Genomic DNA, 21,491 nt, shown 5'->3' on the forward strand with positions numbered 1-21,491 from the left:
CCGGCGCCGAGCCGTCCGTGGGCTGCATGGACCACAGAGGGAGGGACGAGACCGCCCAGCGCCGCGCACCACAGGGCTCGCGCATCCCTCCTTTCTGGCGCGAGCGCACCTCTCTCCCCGGGAGAGGCTCGGAAAGCGCTCGGCGGCGGGCGGGGCGGCGCCCGGGACTGTGGGTGGGGCCGGGGCAGCCGGGGCTCCGCGCGCCGCGCCCTGGTCCCGCTCCGAGTGGGCGGGCAGCGCCGGGAGCCCGGCGGCGCGAGGCTGTCTCCGCGACTGCCCCGCCGGCTGCCCACCGTGCGGCGCTGCTCCCGACCGTGCGGCTCTGCTCCCGACCGTGCGGCTCTGCTCGGCCTGCCGTCCGCCCGACGCCGCCCGTCCCGTCCGCGCGGAGCCTCTGGCCCGCGGGCCGACCAGCCATGGGCGCCCACCCGCGCGGCACCCACGTCGCGAAGCTCTGGCCGCTCCGGGCGCTGCTGCTGCTGCTGCTGCCGCTGCTGCCAGGTACGGGCGCGAGGCGAGGGGGACCGGAGGGACGGGCGCCCCGCCCGGAATGCGGCCCCGAGCGCCGCGCGAGGAGCTGGGGAGAAGGGCGCCGTGGCTGGGGACCCGGATGCCGCGTGGACTGGCTCCGGCCCAGTGGCGAGTTACGGGGGAGGGGGTGCACGTTTCTCCCTTAGCTCCTCCATCATTGGGGCGCTGTCAGGAGGCGCGTGGAGGGCCCGCACGGGGACCCTTCCTTCCCCAGCCCGGGGTTACAGATTCGAGTCCCGGCCCTGCCCATCGTCCTGCTCAGCTGCGGGTTCCACTGTCTGCATCCCGCCCACCTCCTCGTTTTACAAATAGATGGGGGAACTGAGGCCAGAGAGGGCTAAAGACTTGACCAAGGCCACCTGGGGCAGAGGGGTTTCGTTTAGGGGCGCTAGCCTCGCCTCCTTGTCCTCGCTTCTCCGCGCTGCTGGCACCTGCCCGCCTTCTGTCTGGTCTCTAGCAGGAGCCTGTTAGGGAGAAGCCGACCCTGAGCGCCGCCAGAAAGCCTTCTGAGCGTCCTGGAAAGGGTGGTAGATACCAAGGGGCGAGGCATTTGGCAGGGCGGCAGGCGATCCCTGCAGCTGGGCGGGTAGTGGGTTGGGAGACCACGTTGTGACCGTGCACTCAGAGCGCTGTTCCTGTCCCCCGCCCCCGGTGCTGAGGTCCCCACTACTCAGAGCGCTGAACACTCCCCACGGAGCTCCTGAATGTGGCCCCTTCTTTATTTGGCACGGGGGTCGGCAGTCAAAATCCCTGGAGAAGTTGGGTTGGATTTTACCAATTATTCCCCTCATCCCCTCCCCAGATTTTCCCCAGATCTGTGAGAAGCAACAGACAGCAGACTCTAGATGCCTGGGGTGTGGTTTATAAACAAAGAGGGTCCCCAAGGGTTTCAGAGAGGGAAGGGTCTTTGATCAGGATGTGAAGACAGCATTAGCAGAAACTATGGGTCACACTCTGAGATCATAGGAGCCATATAGGCACCTGCTTCTAAGAGGGTTGGTGGCTTAACCCCTACAGGGTCCTGGGTGGGAAGAAGGAGGGCCCTAGTCCTGGGCCACAGTCTCCCTCTGGGGTGCCCCTACCCTGGGAGTGGACTGGTCATCTCTCCATTGTGGCTGTACCCAGGCAGATTGCATTGTATGACACCCATGCCCTGCAGTAACAAAGATGGTAAGGATGGTTCTCGAGCTCTTACAATATGCCTGCATTAAGCTAAGCACTTCACACATAACAACACTACGAGGTGGATACATTTATAATCTTTCACAAGTGAATAAAATGAAGTTTAGAGAGGTTAAGCCACTTGCCTAAGCTCACACAGCTCACAAGCAGTCTATCAGGGTTTGTACCAGATCTATCCAAATTCAGAGCCCAGGCTTGTAACCATTGTGTTACTGAATGTGTGTGACCTGACGGAATCCCTCTCTCTTGGGCTTCAGTCTCCCAGTCTGTAACTTGAAGGACTAGTCAGAAAGTCTGGAGTTCCAGAGAGTACCCCCAGCAGGTGGAGAGGAGGCTGAAGGTGGGTGGTGTCCCTGGTGAGGGGGAAAGTGATGACTTCCCCAGGATCTGATGGAGCTACTTCCCTCAGCGGCCAACGCCTCCGACGCCGAGCATCGTCTGTTTGAGCGGCTATTTGAAGATTACAATGAGATCATCCGGCCAGTGGCCAATGTGTCTGACCCCGTCATCATCCAGTTTGAGGTGTCCATGTCTCAGCTGGTGAAGGTGGTGAGTGTCCGAGCCACAAGCTGTGGCCATGGGGCATAGAGCTTCTGGAATAGCCTTTCCCATAACCAGCCTTGTTTTTGTAATTCACCATCTAACTTAATCTCTGTTTCTAGGATGAGGTAAACCAGATCATGGAGACCAACCTGTGGCTCAAGCAAGTAAGTGACCAGACCCTGAACACTGCTGCCCCCTGGTGGTAACTTCTTTATTTGCTGTTCGTGAATTAAGGGCCAAAGCCCCAACTTCCCTCGGGTGGACCCAGATTGGGGTCCTCTGACTGGCTGGTCTGTCTCTTCCTGGGCTTAGGGGTCACATGCAGTGCTCTACACGCCTCTGGAAGGATTTCAGGGCCCAGCGACTCAAGTCACAGACTGTAGACTGCATCCTGGAAAGAGAGACCTCCATGCTCACACAAAATGGGGCGGACCCAGGCCCGGAGCCCTGCCCCCACTGGGGTGGTACCTCTTCCCCTTTCTCTTGCTAAAAACTCATCCTTAAGTCAGAATCCTTTGCTGTTGTTGTTGTTGGGAGGGTGAGAGCAGGGGTTCTGGGTTTTCCTGTTCAGATTGGGACCAAAGACATCGGCTTCCACATGTCCTCCCCCAGGAGGCTTTGTGCAGACATGGACCGATAACTCACTGGCCTAAGGGTGACCCTTCCACCAGCCCAGCCAGCTGGCCGCTCGACTCACGCAGCCTTCATTCCCGGGAGGCTGGAAAGCCGGATGGGCACGGTGCCCACTCAGCGCTCTGTGGTACACGTTCCCTCTGGCCACAGCCACATGTCTCTCCCCTCAGGTGCTCAGGACTCAGCTCTCCCAGCCTCTACACCCAAACACTTCCTGGGCCCTGGTGGGATCATGGCTCCTTCCCCAGACCCTTCAGAGGCCAACCCTGCTTAACCTGGAGATGGAAGAGGGTTCTGTGTGTCCTTAGCGCCCTGTTATGGGGGCTTAATGGCATGTCTGAGCCATTTCAGGAATGTAAACAGCAGGAGCTTAAGGCAGGGACTCGGACCTGGCACTGGAAGTGCCTGGAGAAAGCCCTAGTGGTCCTAAGTGATTGATGGGGACTAGGCTTGCCCCATCCACGGAGGAAGCGGCTGCCAGCAGCCAGGAGGCAGCCTGCACACTCAGCCCAGTGCTGTCTCCCCACGAGCACCCACATGAGGAATTGGGCCAGTGTGGTCTGCATCACCGAGGCGGCTCTGGGATGTGCAGCAGAGCTGGGGAGGTCACCAAGATGGGTGGTGTCAAAAGGAGTAGAACCATGCTGGTCCTTCTGCTGCCTCCTCCCCCCAGATCTGGAATGACTACAAGCTGAAGTGGAACCCCTCCGACTACGATGGGGCAGAGTTCATGCGTGTCCCTGCGCAGAAGATCTGGAAGCCAGACATTGTGCTGTATAACAAGTAAGGTGCTGGGTGGCCCCCACCCTCTCAGGGCTGTCAGCCTGGACCTGGGTCCTCGGCCTGCTGTGCTTTACAGCCTAGCCTTCCTGAGACCTTTTCCGAGAGGGCTTCATTCATTTGATTGATTCTGCAGGTATTTATTGAGCATCTGCTATATGCCAGGTGCTGGAGATACAGTGGCACAAAACAGATAACCGCCCCCCGTGCCCCCCGCCCCCAGCCTCTAGGAGTTTACCAGACACCGGGGAAGACAGGCATGAGTTACAGTATCCGAATATACAATTAGAGACTGGAGGAAGGACAAGGAAGGAAATACACGGGAGTGGGCATCTGTCACCAAGGTGGGACCTGACCCTCCCTGAAGATCAGGTCCCAGCTCTGCCCCATGTTAGGCTACAGGAAAGCTTCATTCTTCTCCTCACCTGACGAACGCTCCCTGCCCCTGCCTGACGCTGAATGTGCACGTGTGCCCACCAGCTGCAGGAAGCCTTGCCTCTCTCTTTCAAAAGTTCTGCCTCTGCTGGTCTGAATCTGTCCATCATGGTACCACCGAAACCTGCCTCTCTTTCCTAAGCCCATACAAACCTGACACCTCCCACACTGAACCTCTGTTATTAGGCAAATATAATTTTAATTGACATTTTACAGTATGTACTAGTTTGTTCTCCAGATACTGATAAACTTCAATTTTGCAACTGTGCTTTATCTCTGGAGTTATAATGTCTTAAAAAACCACTGATCAGTTTTTAGCAAAACACTTCGTATTAGAATTAGTCTAATCTGATTTTAAAGCACGCTGTGTTTAGGTTTGTATGCTGTATTAGTACAAATTAACATGTTTTACTATTAGTATTGGGACTAGAGAAGCTACATTTTTGGCTGAATCCCACTTTCTAGTCATGGGCGAAAAGAAGGTTTTCTTTAACCACTCCAAAGGTGGTCCATGTTTTGTTTACTGCTTTCCCAAGAAAACATAGCATTCATAAATACGTTTTTTTCATGCAACTTATAAACTGGTCTTTAAAGAACTGGGACAGGAGATAAATTAACTGGTTTGCAGAATGTGAGGCATCCTAGAAATCTGGTCCAAAGGCTCTTAGGGAGCTGAGCAGGGTAGTGAGATTTTTTGCTACGCCAGAATTAAGAAAGCGGGCCCAAGACGAGCAAGCAGCAAAGTCCGCATCATCAGTGGTGTTTGCTGCAGGTCCTGTCCTCAGCTAAAGAGCCCTACCTATGAAGTGCACTATCCTTCAGGCACAGGGTTGAAGGGAGGGCATCTACGGATTTGGGTTTTGCTGACCTAAAGAGTTACATTTTCCTTAGGAAACTTCTGACTTAATGTTTGGTATATTTCACTTCCAATTACAAGTTACATTTCTATTGAGATAATTCTGCTTAAAAAAAAAAGAGTGGGCCCAGATTTTAATCTTATGATTTGAATTTCATAGCTGTTTTCTTGCTGGCAATCTTGGGTGAACAGCTGGGGCACTTTAGGGATGCCTGCTTTTAACAATACCGAGAGACGCAGTGAAAAGCTTCAAATCGGATGTGGAGAGGAGCAGATGTCATAAGGAATTTCCTTGGACTCTGAAGCTGAAAATGAGATTTAGAAAAAATCAGCCAGCTCCTCTCTCCTAACTAAAACTTCAATTTCTCTCAACCTCTGGTGAGAGTTTCTTTTCAACACACTAGAAACACCTCTTACATTCTTATGGCAGTTCCTCCTATGAGTTTTTGTTTTTTGAAGTTCTTTCTCTAGAGAGTGTTCATGGACACAATACACCCTAAGTTCTCACAAGTCCATAATTCATTGTGGCCTTTTTAGGTGATACTTTTAGGCCATTTTGCTCATATAAAATCCTTGGCTCATATTTAACTTCCCTGAAAATCTTAAAAATGCTGACTCATGTTCTGGTATGAAGTGTTGCTGTCACAAACTATCACCAATCTACTTGTCTTTCTCTCGTAAAATCTGATAACTTTGGGGAGAGAAAGGGGACTCTATTAATAAGTGTGCCAGGACCACAGGTGTAAACCAGAACCGTCCTGGACGAATTGGGATGCATAGTCAGCTTGTTTACAAAGGGCTTACTCTTTTTCTTGGGTAACCCAAAGATATTTTATCCTTTATCTTTCAAATCTAGTTGTTTTACTCTATGTATATGTACCATATACATAATAAGCTTTATTTTATTCCAGTAAATTTTTTGTGAATTAGAGGTTTTTTTTTAATTATTTATTTATTGGCTGCATTTGGTCTTTGTTGCTGCGTGCACCTTAATCTAGTTGCAGCGAGCAGGGGCTACTCTTTGTTGTGGTGCGTGGGTTTCTCATTGCAGTGGCTTCTCCTGTAGCAGAGCACGGGCTCTAGGTGCACGGGCTTCAGTAGTTGTGGCATGTGGGCTCAATAGTTGTGACTCGTAGGCTCTAGAGCACAGGCTCAGTAGTTGTGGCGCACAGGCTTAGCTGCTCCGCGGCATGTGGAATCTTCCTGGACCAGGGATCGAACCCATATTCCCTGCATTGGCAGGCAGATTTTTAACTACTGCACCACCAGGGAAGTCCTGAATTAGAGTTTTAAGATTTGTTCTGCTCTATTGCTTTATCTCTCCAGGAACTCCATTTTCACATATAGTTGAACTTCTTTACCTATATTCTCTCTATATTATTTTCTCTCAAATTATTTTTCTTTGTTTTCCATTTTGAAGAATGTTTTTTCGGACTTCCTAGGTGGCGCAGTGGTAAAGAATCTGCCTGCCAATGCAGGGGACATGGGTTTGAGCTCTGCCCTGGGAAGATTCCACATGCCACGGAGCAACTAAGCCCGTGCGCCACAACTATTGAGCCTGTGCTCTAGAGCCCATGAGCCACAACTACTGGGCCCATGTGCCACAACTATTGAAGCCCACGTGCCTAGGGCCCGTGCTCCACAACGAGAGAAGCCACTACAATGAGGAGCCTGCGCACCACAATGAAGAGTAGCCCCCACTCACCGCAACTAGACAAAGCCTGTGTGCAGCAACGAAGACCCAACGCAGCCAATAAATAAATAAAATAAATAAATTTATTAAAAAAAAAATGTTTTTTCTTCTTTCTGCTCTTTATTTCCATCACTACACTTCCCATGGTGTCTGCTTGTTGCTATGTTCTAGTTTAGTCTTTATTTCTAAAATGATTATTTATTTATTTGGCTGCATTGCGTCTTAGTTGCAGCACACGGGCTCTTCATTGGGGCATGTGGGCTTCTCTAGTTGTGGTGCGTGGGCTTCTCTAGTTGTGGTGTGCAGGTTCCAGAATGCGTGGGCTCAGTAGCTGGGGAGCGAGAGCTTCATTGCCCCACGGCATGTGGGATCTTAGTTCCCCAACCAGGGATCGAACCTGCATCCCTTGCATTGGGAGGCGGATTCTTAACCCCTGGACCACCAGAGAAGTCCCTAAAGTGATTTTTTAAATTTCTTTTCCCTGTTCTTTGCTAAGGTCTGTCAGTTCTTTACTCACCCTCCTGTGGCTTACCCAGATTCTTAGCTTTATTTCTAATCCATGCTGCTCTTTCAGAGTTTCTAAAGATTGCTCTTTTAGCTTAATTTGTAACATCAGATGATCAGTTTCGTCTGCTCTGTGGCTATAGTTTTGTGGCAGGCACTTATCTGCTTCTGTGTTATTCAAGTAATTTTCATATTTTTCTTACAGTATGTTAATATGGGGTTCAGTCTAATCCTTTTTTGTTGCTCTTGTTTAAATAGATGGCCTCTGCCGTACTTTCAGGACAGGTTCCCAGAGGGGATGGGAGTGGCTAAGGGTGGGTCTCTTGTGTCTCCTGCCTGGGAGTTCCCTTGAAGCATTAAAATGCTCTGTGTAGCCACCTCCACAGCCTGAGAGCTGCCACTTCCAGAAAATCTACTTCTCTAGTTTCTGAACCATCTTCTTCTTTTCTCACCCCCAGTTTCTCGCCCTGTTCAATTTGGATCCTACCCTTTGCCGCTTTTTTCTGGATGGGTCTCTGTCCTTCTGGAAGGCAGGTTTAGGGGCGGTAGGGGGGTCGTATTTCTGAGATCGAGAGCCCACACCTGCCTGGACTCCTCTGCAGACCTGCGTGGGCCCGTCTTTTTGTCCTCTCTCCCAAACTGGAACCTGCGGTGTCCTCTGTGTGTCACTGCTCCCCTTGCTGAGGCTGCAGGGCAGAGTGGGGTCCTCTTTTTTGAGGGGCGGATAGTCCTTAGTGATTTCTGCCCGGGGCTCTCAGGACAGGAGAACTCCCCTTCCCCTTCCCTCGGCCACCTCCACAGCAGCTAACCCCACCCAAATCCTGCACAGGTCCCGCTGGTGGTGGTGGTCCGACCCCACACTCTCACATCTGAGGTTCCTGGAGTTCCACGTAAGCGAATTTTGTTGACCGTGTGGGCAGTGGGGTTTTTCTTTTGCTGTCTCATTGCCCTCTTTTTCGGAGGAAATTTGGAGAGATGACAGGAACGGCTGCCATCATGATCTTTCTCATCCGGCTCACCACCCTCGCCCCACTTAAGCTCTTACTCTTTCCTTCTATTAATGCGTCATGTGCCCCCGCCCTGCGTTTTCTTTTTTTAATCAGCTCACGTGGTTCAGCAACACACTGGCTCAGACCTTTCCCCCCACTGCTGATACTTGCTGCCAGCCATCTCTTGGGTACCCGGAGGGTGGTGGTGGTGGGGTGAGATCTTCATTTATTTTTTGGTCCTTCATTCAGTCAACTAGTACTTACCGAGTGCCCTCTGCGTGGCCGGGGCTGTGCCAGACCCTGGTCCCCAGCGAGGTCTTCCTCTTCGGTCTCCTGGTGGCAGAGCTAGGCTGCGGCCACTGTCAGCAAGCAAGCTTCCTGGTCTGGGCAGACCCAGCCGGAGGGTCCCGTGGGCAGCAGCCACCATGACCAGGATCCCTGGAAAAGAGCAGACATGCGCACCAGCAACCGAGGGAAGCTGATCTCTGGGGTCTGGCCTTTGGGGCACTACAGCTGAGGACTCAAGTTCGGACGGGTCAAGGCTCTGCCACAAACTCTCTGTGGGACCCTGAGCTAGCGAGTCCTGCTCTCGGACCTTCAGTTTCCTCTTCAGTAAAATGAGGGGATGAGACTAGAGCAGGGATCATGAAGCTTTTCTGTGAAGGGCCAGGTATCAATAGTAAGTAAGGCTTCGTGGGCCTCACAGTCTCTGGCACAGCTACTCAGCCCTGCCCTTGTAGCTCAAAAGTAGCTGCAGGCAGTAGACCACAAATGGGCGTGGGTGTGTGCTCCAATAAAAATGTATTTACAGGCACTTCCCTGGTGGTCCCAGTGGTTAGGACTCCACGCTTCCACGGCAGGGGGCACGGGTTCGATCCCTGGTCGGGGAACGAAGATCCCACACGCTGCGTGGTGCAGCCAAAAAAAAAAAATTATGTACAGAAATAGGGGGCAGGCCAGTGGGCCATCATTTGCCCTGGACTAGACCCTGGGCTCTGAAGGTCCATTCTGTTGACCCAGCATGCCCTAAGGAAAGTTGTTGTGGAGGCATCTGCCTTCCCAGGGGTCCTCTCAGCCCTCTGCGTAGTATAGGCCAGCCTCCCAGGGCTCCTCGGTGCCCAACATGGTCAAGTCCACAGAGTCCTCACCCCACTTCTCATACGCCTCCTTTCCTCCTGGAGCCACGATTCATCTTCTTGTGGGGAACTGAGGGCCCCGTAGGAGTAAAGTGGGGCTAAGAACATACACATGCAGCAGAGAGCACCTTTAGGACAACCCAGCCGGCTGGAGTAAAGGCAGGTAGTGGATCCGACATCAAGTCTTCACGTGTAATGACTGTCCCTCTAGATAGACTCATGTAAGGGTGGGAAGGCCAAAGACCAGCAAGGAGACAGGCCCGGACACACCCCCTTCTGTCTTCACACGGTGCTGTCCAGTAACAACCAGACAGGATACCCCTGAATGTTTCGGTTTGTCATTTTTTTTCAGCTCTTTGGGCGAAAGGGTATGGCAGTTGTTCCCTTTAGAAGGACATGAATGCCTTCAAATACAGAAGTCTAAGAAATCAACGGGGCTGACCCAGGGAAATGTCAAGAGCCTTCACTGGGCAAGGCCATTGTCCTGAGAACCAGCTGGCTTCCCTCTCAGATGCAAGACTGGACAGGGTGTTGAGCTGCTCATCAGCAAATCTTCCACTGCACAAACAATTCTTTTTTTTTTTTAAAGTTAATTTTATTTATTTCTTGGCTGTGTTGGGTCTTCGTTGTTGTGTGCAGGCTTTCTCTAGTTGCGGCAAGTGGGGGCTACTCTTCATTGTGGTGCACGGGCTTCTCAGTGTGGTGGCTTCTTTTGTTGCAGAGCGTGGGCTCTAGGCGCACGGGATTCAGTAGTTGCAGCACGTGGGCTCAGTAGCTGTGGCTCGAGGGCTCTAGAGTGCAGGCTCAGTAGTTGTGGTACACAGTCTTAGTTGCTCTGCGGCATGTGGGATCTTCCTGGACCAGGGTTCAAACCCATTTCCCCTGCATCGGCAGGCAGATTCTTAACCACTGTGCCACCAGGGAAGTCCCCAGCAATTCTAAGAATAATGTATATCTCTGCATAGAAAGGAAGTCAGGGTGCATGTAAGCTATGAAAGGGAGAAGGGACATGGGGAGAAAATGGGGAAGGATAGGGATACAGAAGGCAAAGGAACCTGTCCTGCTGGATTTGAAAGACAAGGAATCAGAAAACACGATTATGCATTCTAAAACAGTACAGTGAAGAATGGGGAGTGTGGTGAATGGGAGAACCAGGGTCTAGAGATTGGGCCTGATAACAGACCCATCTAACAGGGCTCAGTATAATGGGAGTGGGCTCCCACGGTGGTCTCTGCAGCCCCTTCCAGGTCCACAGTCTGGTTTTACATACAGGTGTGTACGCACATTGGGTGCTCAATGGAGACAGAATGAGGAGGCATTACAAGGGCCAAAGCATAGGGACATCGAGTGGCAAATATCCCCGAAGATCACCTAAACACCTGCCTCCAGAGAAGCAATTTCATTAATTTATTTCTTTAATTAAAGAAGAAAATCCCTGGCATTTGGGAGTGTCTCAGTAAATATCCAGTTGGGAGCTGTATGGTGTGGCATGAACCAGTATGTCAGATTGTTGGGGGTTGGAGGGTCCTGGGCCTCAGTATCCCCATTGGTAAATGGGAAGGTGACCTGCAAGACCTTCTACAGCACTTTGAGCTCTCATATTTTGCAGTTTTACAAATCATTACTTGCCGTTTACCTGCTGGCAGTGTGAGAAGCTGCACTAGATGACCATGTGGTGATGACCTAGGTGCCACTCATCTCCTCTTTGTCTTTGCAGTGCTGTTGGGGATTTCCAGGTGGATGACAAGACCAAAGCTTTGCTCAAGTACACGGGGGAGGTGACTTGGATCCCCCCGGCCATCTTTAAGAGCTCTTGCAAAATCGATGTGACCTACTTCCCGTTTGATTACCAGAACTGCACCATGAAGTTCGGTTCCTGGTCCTACGACAAGGCCAAAATCGACCTGGTCCTGATCGGCTCCTCCATGAACCTCAAGGACTACTGGGAGAGCGGCGAGTGGGCCATCATCAAAGCCCCCGGCTACAAGCACGACATCAAGTACAACTGCTGCGAGGAGATCTACCCGGATATCACATACTCACTGTACATCCGGCGCCTGCCCCTGTTCTACACCATCAACCTCATCATCCCCTGCCTGCTCATCTCCTTCCTGACAGTGCTTGTCTTCTACCTGCCCTCCGACTGCGGCGAGAAGGTGACCCTCTGCATCTCGGTCCTCCTCTCCTTGACTGTGTTCCTCCTGGTGATCACCGAGACCATCCCGTCCACCTCGCTGGTGATCCCCCTAATTGGCGAGTACCTCCTGTTCACCATGATTTTTGTAACCTTGTCCATCGTCATCACCGTCTTCGTGCTCAATGTGCACTACAGGACCCCGACCACGCACACAATGCCCACGTGGGTGAAGACCATATTCTTGAACTTGCTTCCCAGGGTCATGTTCATGACCAGGCCAGCAAGCAACGAGGGTAACACTCAGAGGCCAAGACCCTTCTACAGCGCTGAGCTCTCAAACCTGAATTGCTTCAGCCGCATAGAGTCCAAGGGCTGCAAGGAAGGCTCCCCCTGCCAGGATGGGCTGTGTGGCTACTGCCACCACCGCAGGGTAAAAATCTCAAATTTCAGTGCCAACCTCACGAGAAGCTCCAGTTCTGAATCTGTCGACGCCGTGCTGTCCCTCTCCGCTCTGTCACCAGAAATCAAAGAAGCCATCCAAAGTGTCAAGTATATTGCTGAAAATATGAAAGCACAAAATGAAGCCAAAGAGGTAAGGATATGTCTGTTATTACATTGGTCATTCATTCATTCAACAAACATTTTATTGGCTCCTTGTGGGCAAGGCTTAGGGTAGGGTTAAGGAATTAGACTCTGGTGTCAGTGGCCTGTTCAGACCAGATCCTTCATTTCCCAGTTACGTATGCTTGGATATGTAACCTCTGTGAGCCTGTCTTCTGTAAAATGGGATGATAAAGGTTGTGAGTGTGTGGTGCCCTGCATTTAGCTGCTGGGTTGCCAGCAGTCTGGGCCATTAGAACACCTGATGCTAAGAGAGTGGATTAGGAGGTAGGCTGGAAGAGGGCATGAGGGGTATTGATCAGCTGAGCTGACATTTTAAACTTTACTAATTGTGTCTCCCACCCCCCTTAAAGAGTAATTTACATAAAGTACATGCATCTTAAGTGTAGAGCTCAGTGAATTTTTACATTATGTTTACACCCATGTAACCTCGAGCTAGGCAAAGATATAGAACATTCCCAGTGCCCCAGACAGTTCCCTCATGCCCTCCCCAGTCACTACCTCCCTTTCCTGCCTCAGTAACCACTGACCCCAACCTTTTTTACATTGATTAGTTTTACCTATTCTTGAACTTCATGTAAGTGGAATCACATAGTATAAACTCTTTCATATCTGACTTCTTTCATTCAACAAAATGTCCAAAATGTCTGAGGTTTATCCTTTTGGTTCGTTATTGGTGTGTAAGATTCTACAATATGACACCACCACCTTCTGTTTATTCATTCTACAGTTGTCGGACATTTGTTTTTTTCCAGTTTGGGGCTCTATGAATAAAGCTGCTATAAAGTTATACATATCTTTTTTTTTTAATTTTATTTATTTATTATTTTTTGGGGGGTACACCAAGTTCAAAAGTTATACATATCTTTTGATGAATACATACATTCTTTTCTCCTGGATACATACCTAGGGGTGGAATTGCTGGATCATCGGAGAGATGTATTTTTCACTTTAGTGGATACTGTCAGGTTTCCAAAGGGTTTGCACCAATTGACACACACCCCTGGCAATGTTTTATAGTCCCAGCTGCTGCATGTCCTCGCCAACTGGGGTGGAGTGGCATCTCTTGCTGTTTTAATTAGCATGTCCCTGTTGAGTAATGATTAGGGCTCTTTTTCATATGCTTATTGGCCATTTGGATATCTTCTTTTGTGAAATATCTATTCACACTCCTGCCCATGTTTTTTTAATTGCGTGAACTTCTATTTCCTCCAAAAATCTTACGCTAGAACTAGTGATAGGTGTCAGTAATGGGGAAGCTTTGCACTTATGTGTTTGCCTGTTCCCACTCTGGGTACCCCCAAGGTCACCAGAATCACGTTCAATAATTTTTTTAAGAAGCTCTGCTTTAAAATTAACTGGCTCTGCCTTAAGTTGCTTATTGGCAAAGAGCTAATTACCAGATAATTTCAGCTCCTAATGCACGGTAGGTAATTGATGTTGGTAGGGAATGTCTGCAGCTTCTTTTATTCAGCTGTGAATGGCATATTGAAGTCGATGAGACAGGCGGGAGAGAGCAACAGCGGCCCCATCTCTGCACCCCACCCCTCTGAGCAACTCTGAGCCCGTCTTGTGACTGGAACAATGCAAAACCTCCCGCTGATGCCAGAAATTTCGCCCCAAAGTCGGGCCCTGCTCTAAATTCAGTTGGAGCAGTTGGGTTTCGTTTTGGTTTTTAAGTCTTTGTTAAATTCGTTACAACATTGCTTCTGTTTTATGTTTTGGTTTTTTGGCCACTAGGCACGTGGGACCTTAGCTCCCCCGAGACCGGGGATCGAACCGGCACCCCCTGCGGTGGAAGCCGAAGTGTTAACCACTGGACCGCCTGGGATGTCCCTGAAGCAGTTGTTGGACATTAAGTACATGATTAGTGAAAGTCTCATTTGTCCAACACTAATACTTTTGCACATATTCCCTACCCTTTCTTTACCCACTTTTAAAATAATCACTTTTCAGTGATAATTTACTAAAGAGTGAGATCTAAGTACCCATTGTCTTTGTCAGGCTATGAGAAACCATCTTTCTTCCAAAAATTATTTACGAGGCACCATACAAGGTGTTAAGAGTTTCACGAGGGTTTTGGTTAGCATTCGCGTTTCCACAAGACGTGCGATGGAAGCAGACATCTTTAAAAAAACCTTGCTGAAAGGGAAGTCACAGCTGAAATGCCAGGAAGGCAAATGAGTGAAATAGCCTGAATGCGGCCACAGCTAAGGGCATGGGGTTCATCTCAAGGGGCAGCCACTGCTCACCTCTGGGCATCTGTGACCACAGGGCAATGTGGTCCCGTTGTTTTTTCCAAAGAAGCAGAAATCTGGACCACAGGCCAGGGAACTGCAACCTGTTTATTAAAGGGTGGCAAACGTTAGAGTAAAGATGCCTACTCAGTGCTCTGAGGAGTCGGGCTGTCTGACTTCTCTCTCTCACTGTGTGACTGATGCTGCTGTTTACATCGTTTTCTAGAGAGATTTTAATTTCCTAATTCCCTGGCTCCAACTTGGCTGGTGTTAACTGTCCTGGGCTCCTAGGAACTTGGACTGAACAGGCTCAGTTCTCCCAGAGCCCTCTCATGACTGTCCCTAGACACACCAGGTTCCAAAGGGACAGGAGTGTCACCATGTCACCTGCCTTGGCTGTTCTCCTTTCACGTTGTATTGGTCACTCCCACTTGTGAGGGGGTTAATACCCTAAATTCAGAGTTAGGGCCAGGATTAGGTTACAAGTTAGAAGACTAGTTAGGGAGCTTGTGGTCTCATGTTCATACTCTGTTGACAGTTCTGACGGCTGATCATTCGAAGTTGGTTCCACTGTGTGAGTTGCTTTTGAGGCCTTGGACGTGTGCACAGATCACAGCCGTGATCTTCGGAGCTAATCATCCTGAGACAGCTTGTTTTGTTTGGTTGTTTTGTTTGATAGAGAGATATATCTATATATCTATATGTCTGTCTGTCTGTTATTTCATTCATTCCAACCAGAGTCTGACTTTTGATCAGTGATTTATTTACACGTGTTGCAGTGACGGTTTTGTGAGGGTTAAATTTTGGCCATCTTATTTCATGTTTTCCATTTACTTTTTTTGCTTCAGTTTTTGCTGTGCATTAGATAATTTGAATCTTTTTTTGCTGGTTGAAAGCCATGTGCTCTATTTTTATTCTTCTGCTAGTTCTTACTAACTGATTTAAACCCATGCTCAAGTTCTCTTTTCCATATCAGTCTTTTGTTTTTCAATATCTGTATCTTGGCCCCCACCCCAATGTCTGTCCCCTCTGACCTTCCACACAGATATTACTAGACCTTTAGCTGTGAATTTTTATAAATATATGTTTTTGGTTTTTGACCTTCCTTTTTTTTTTCAGTCTACAGTCAACTTCACTAAATCACTCACTTACCCCTCACATACGTCTGTGGTGTCCTCCTGGATTTCTTTGTGTTGGCACGCCTTCTCAAGAGTGTTTATGGGTAAACGCTCTGGGGCCTGTAGGCTTAAAAATGCACTGTGCCCTCACCTTTAAGTGAGAGTTTAGCTGGATACAGAATTCTAGTGTTGAAGCTCTTTTCCTTAAATACTTAAAAAATAATACTCCGTGGCCTTTTTAACTCAGTGTCATTTCTGAAAGGTTTTAAGTTAACCTGAATGTTATTCCTTTGCAAGTAATCAATTCTATCTGGAAGCTATTAGAATTTTCTATTTGTAGAGAAAGCAGCAAACACAGTGTGTCGGTGTGGGTCTCTCCTATTCTGTTTGGCATTCCTAGGAGCTATTTCATTCTGAGGTTTTTCCTCTTTCTTTAACTCTGGGGAAATCAAGGTTGTTTCTATAAAGATCTCCTCCTCATCCTTCTTTTCTCTTTCCCTGAACTGCTGCTGTACAGACTGGACACCTCTGCTGCCAGCCTCTCCATCTCCCAGCTTTTCTTTGACTTCACTGCCCCAGGAGATGTTCTTACTCTCCTCTCTGTTTCTTTCCAGGGCTACAGTTAACCCCGCCAGTCATCCCAGCTCTTGAGCTCTTTATTGCAACCTGCCTATTGTTCATACTCGTATTTCCACTTGGTTCTTCTGTAACACTGCTTCTTCCTAAATTCATGTTTCCAATATCCTCTCCTGCCTCTGAGCATATCATGTTTTGTTTACATCCTTAACCTATGTGTTCCATGAATTTTCTTTCAGATACCTGTTTGTCTGTTGGGGGCCTGTAAACTCACTTTTTCTAGGGATGGCCAGCCATCCTTCCTGAACTGCTTTTAAGGGAGGGGCCCAAATCTAGGCTTCCCGAGGCAGAGGACCCACATGGCCACAGACTGGGCTAGACCCCCCCCTTCAGGGGCGCTTCTCTCCAGGTGACTTTGTCCCTCAAGATCTCCTCCATGTCTCTTTCACTCAACTACAATTGTTCTTCTTGGATGTGGGGAGCGAGGAGGGAAGCCTCGGGCCCCACCAGTCAGTGGGCACCTTCTCTGCTCTGCTCTTCCCCTCAGCCAGGCTCTACTTTGCCGACAGGTGGCCCCGCCTGCATCTCTGGACTGGGAATGGCAGGCTGGAAAGAGGCACAGGGTTGGGGGAGAAAAGAGCACAGCCAAGCTCTCCCCAGTCCTTCCCTCCACCGAGACCCTCCTCCTCCAACTCCACGCTTACACTCAGCAGGCCACACCTGGCCAAGTTTCTGACAGCCTTTAAGGCACAGTCCCCGCTTGGTTCTGGGACATCTCCAGGGTTGGGCTGGGAGAGGGAGCTAGTTCTCCATTCTGCCTAACACTCACCTTACCTGTTCATGTAGCATTAATGCCAAAGTTTCCAGAGAATGGCCAATATCACTGTGCCTTAAAGACCCAGAGTTAGACATAAAATTAATTTGCACCCAGCTGTATCTGCAGCACTATTTGTGTTCATGTGTAAGACCCGAGTCCCCTCTTTCTTCACCAGGCTAAACCATGTGAAATGTTGTCAGAGGGAGATTCATACTTGGTTAATGGTCATTTTTAAAAGCAGCATTAATATCAGTAGGTATTATTCATTAAAGACCCTGTGCCAAGCACGTATTTCATTTAATCCTCGTAACAACTCTCTGAAGTAGGTACTGTTCTTATCCCCGATTTACCAGTGAGGAAATTGAGGCTAAGGGGGGTCACATAATTTACCCAGATTCTCATGCTAGAAAGGAGCAGGGCTGGGATTATAACAAGTCTTGGTTTTTCCACCCCACTGCCTCCTAGAGCCTTAGGCGGTTTAGCCAGTACAGGGGTCGGTAGGAATCACAGAGTCTATTGTATATTAGAAGCTTTTACAAACCAAAGTCTTAGGAATTCAAATAAAGTACCTTGTGGCAGATAGAGCATTATAGTTCTAATCCATTGACTTCTCAGTGTCATCGAGAGGACACATTTGCTCAAGCTCATAATGGTAAAAAAAAATCCTTGTCTCCCAGCCCCATTTCAGTGCACTTAATTAAATTACTAAATCACATGCTGCCTCTTTATTATGTGATTATTTCTTAAAAATCAGTTGATTCATGGGTTCTCTTTTTCTCAATCCAATTATGGTTTCCTTGCTTTCTGAGTTGTCTAGGAGTATAATTAATGTACAATTCTTTCTATTTCAAGCCTAAATTGAAACTGTATTATCTACAATTAGTCTTGTTCTTTCTTCCATCCTTTACTTTGTCAGCAATTATTTCTGATTTTCAGTCTGTTCTATAACTATACAGAAGTCCATGATACTTTAGCCTTATAATTGAAGATGGTGGTTGGCCAGCTGGGCATTGTGGTGGGGGGGGTGGTGGGAGAGAGAGGGATGATGGGTTTGCCCTGATGTGCTTATTTCATTTTTTTTTCTTATTTCATTTTTGAAACAGATGTTAAAAGGAAATTAGTATCTAAAACTGGAGAAGAGCTAGTACTTTGAAATAACGGTAAATGACGTTGGATTGTATTAGCTATTCTAACAAAGGCCCAGCCTCCTCCTACAGAGGTGTAAATCAAGTAACTGGTTTTAACTAACTTTATAAATTGGAATTCAATATGGGGATAAAAATGGGTTATATACATGTTAATAAATTTCTGATTTAAAACACATTTAGGGCTTCCCTGGTGGCGCAGTGGGTAAGAATCTGCATGCCGATGCAGGGGACATGGGTTCGATCCCTGGGCCGGGAAGATTCCCACATGCCACAGAGCAACTAAGCCTGTGCGCCACAACTACGGAGCCTGCACTCTAGAGCCTGTAAGCCACAACTGTTGAGCCTACTTGCCACAACTACTGAAGCCCGTGTGCCTAGAGCCCGTGCTCTTGCAGGGGAGCCACCACAATGAGAAGTCCGCTCACTGCGACAGAGGAGCCCCCACTCACCACAGCTAGAGAAAGGCCGTGTGCAGCAGCGAGGACCCAACGCAGCCAAAAATGAAATAAAATAAAACAGATTTAATATGACAGATATTTTATTCCTGTCTCTCTAGTGCACAAAGAGAAACTTGAGAATGGTAGATTTCTTCAGACTACATCGATTAGAAAAAAAAAGTTTCTTGCATGTTGGCAGCTTCTACTGAAACACATTTATTAAATAATCAATATTGAAATGTGTTCACTTTGCCTTTTCCTTCCTGCTTTATTTTCTCCTCTTTCATGATTTTTGTTTTTGTCTTTCAGATTCAAGATGATTGGAAGTATGTTGCCATGGTGATTGATCGTATTTTTCTGTGGGTTTTCATCCTGGTGTGTATTTTAGGGACAGCAGGATTGTTTCTGCAACCTTTGATGACCAGGGATGATGCATAAGCACTAAACTGTGTGTTACCTATGAGGTTACTTATGTGTGTTGGGGAAGGGGGCCCACTTTTAAAAATTTTATTTTTTATTGTGGTAAAATACACTTAGCATAAAATTTATCATCTCAACCATGTTTAAGTGCAGCGTTCAGTGGTATTAAATATATTCACATTGTTGTGTAACCATCACCACCATCCATCCCCATAACTCTTCATCTTGTAAAACTAAAACTTTGGATCTGTTAAACAATAACTCCCCATTCCCCTCTCCCCCCAGCAACCATCATTATACTCTGTCTTTATGATTTTGACTACTCTAAGTATCTCTTATAAGTAGAATCATACAGTGTGTGTCTTTTTTTGTGACTGGCCTGTTTCACTTCCCAGAATGTCCCTGAGGTTCATCCATGTTGTAGCATATTGCAGAATTTCCTTACTTTTTAAGGCTGAATAACATTCAATTGTAAGTATATACGTTTTGCTTATCCATTCATCTGCTGATGGACACTTGGGTTGCTCCCATGTTTTAGCTGTTGTGGACGATGCTGCTATGAACATGGGTGTACTCTCTTCGATATCTTGCTTTCACTTCTTTTGGGGATATACTCAGAAGTGGAATTGCTTGATCATATGGTAATTCTATTTTAAATTTTTTGAGGAAGTGCCATACTGTTTTCCACCATGGATATTCCATTTTACATTCCCACTGATAATATACAAGGGTTTTTTTTTATTCTTAAGTTTTAGGAGTTCTCCATATATTCTACATGTTAATCCTCTATCAGATTAATGACTTGCAAATATTCTCTCCCATTCTGTGGGTTGCTTTTTTACTGTTGATAGTGTCTTTTGATGCACAAACTTTTAAAATTTTCATGAAGTCCAATCTGTCTGCTTTTTCTTTCATTACCTCTGCTTTTTGTGTCATATTCAAGAAATCATTGCCAAATCCAGTGTCATAAAGCATTTGTCCTGTTTTCTTCTAAGAGTTTTATTGTTTTAGGTCCTACATTTAAGCTCTTTCTTAATAGAGCTTCCTATCATCACTTCCTACTGGCTTTGCTTTTGGCATTTCAAGGTTTACTTATTATCCAGTTGTCTTGACTTTTGTAAAAAAAAAAAAAAAAAAAGATTCATGCAAAAAAAATGTCAAGAGTATTATAGCTAAATGAACATTTAACCAGCCTTTTGGGTAAGGTAAAGAAATGTCAAAATATAATTCTTCTACAGTAATAAGTAGCATGCTGTGCTAGGGACCATGTAAAAATGGACTAAATATGAAAACTGGTTTTTTTTTTAAAGTGGTCAAGGCATAATTGGATTAAAAAAAAACATGCTGTTCAGAAATGCAAAAAATCTTTTGGTTCAGTATCACAATAGATTTCCCAATGGTTTTTTTATCTAGCTCATAATCTCCTTGAAGTTTATATTATTTCAGCAAGACCTCACTATTATCACTTCTTACCATGCACTTTTTTTTTTACTGTTTTTTAAGAGTCTAAGGACCATACCCTCATTGTAGATGGCCTCAATTATTAATCTTGCATCATTCTAGATTATTATACTATGAGAAATTATACCTAGTCACACATTCATGGTTAATGAACCTTTGGAACAGGGTTTCTCAACCTTAGCACTAGTAACATTTTGGGCTGGATAATTCCATGTTGGGGGGGTGGGGTCTGTCCTGTACCTTGCAGAATCTTTAGCAGCAGCCTGGCCCCTACCCACGAGATGCCAATAACATAACCCTATCCCTTGCCAGCTGTGACAACCAAAAATGTCCCCCAGGGCAAAACTGCCCCTGGCTGAGAGCCATTGCTTTAGACAAATTATGAAGGACAGAATATCCCATGCTCCACTTCTGAATCTTAATAACCACTGGGAAGAGATGATGATTCACAGAGACCCTTTTAATCTTCTCAGTAGTCAGTTTGATGTTTTTCCTACGCGAAAATAAAGCCGACAAAATTGCAACCCACCGTGACTCGTGTTTCAATAAGCCAAAAGAAGACTTCTATAAAATATATTTACATGTAGATTTTTTACATGAGTAGTGGAGATATGAGAGGAATGGGGGATGTATATATACACGCTATGACAGCCAGCAGGCAATTTAAACTCATGGAGTGAGACTTTCACTCATTAAATACCATTAAACACCTGCCTACAATAAAATGCAAATTACACACGATCCCCTCTGCCTTGCAAAGAGTGTTGACTTGAACTTAGACCTGTTACTATAAATAAGGCATTTTTTCTCTCAAGAGCTAAGAGTTCTAAAGCGTATGCAGGATTTCTATCAGTATTTTCTTCCTGGTCATAGCTGACTCAGGGACATTTAGAGAAGAAATTTTAACTTGTCTACCTGCGATACTTGATACTGTACTGAATAAGTATAGTAGGCTAAGACCAGATTACATCTAAAGGCCCTTGCAACTCTAATATTCTAGTACTGTGGTTGTTGGAATGAAAGAGAGAAAATTGAAACATCACAGGTAACATAACATATGTTCTTATACATAATTAGAATACCATCTTTAATCGTAGAAGATGGTTTTCTCACAGAACAATTTAGTAGTATCCACAGACATGTTCTTATGATGGGATTCACTTAGTTGTGGAGACTTCTAAGATCAAGGATAAAAAGATGCTACCAGAATTTATACAGAAGGTAGTTCTATTAATTG

At 47.1% G+C, this 21,491-nt stretch overlaps 1 protein-coding gene across 1 annotated transcript; it reads left to right on the forward strand.

The window, feature by feature from the left end:
- Window positions 1-350: 350 nt before the first annotated feature.
- On the forward strand, window positions 351-20,770 carry CHRNA3 (cholinergic receptor nicotinic alpha 3 subunit). The gene is made up of 6 exons (XM_057724663.1): window positions 351-501; window positions 2,123-2,262; window positions 2,376-2,420; window positions 3,563-3,672; window positions 11,000-12,011; window positions 18,683-20,770. The coding sequence occupies exons 1-6, from the start codon at window positions 417-419 to the stop codon at window positions 18,809-18,811; spliced, it is 1,521 nt and encodes a 506-aa protein (XP_057580646.1). The 5' UTR covers window positions 351-416; the 3' UTR covers window positions 18,812-20,770.
- Window positions 20,771-21,491: the final 721 nt, after the last annotated feature.

This window comes from Hippopotamus amphibius, chromosome 2 (genome assembly GCF_030028045.1).
Source record: "Hippopotamus amphibius kiboko isolate mHipAmp2 chromosome 2, mHipAmp2.hap2, whole genome shotgun sequence".
Classification (NCBI taxonomy): Eukaryota; Metazoa; Chordata; class Mammalia; order Artiodactyla; family Hippopotamidae; genus Hippopotamus; species Hippopotamus amphibius.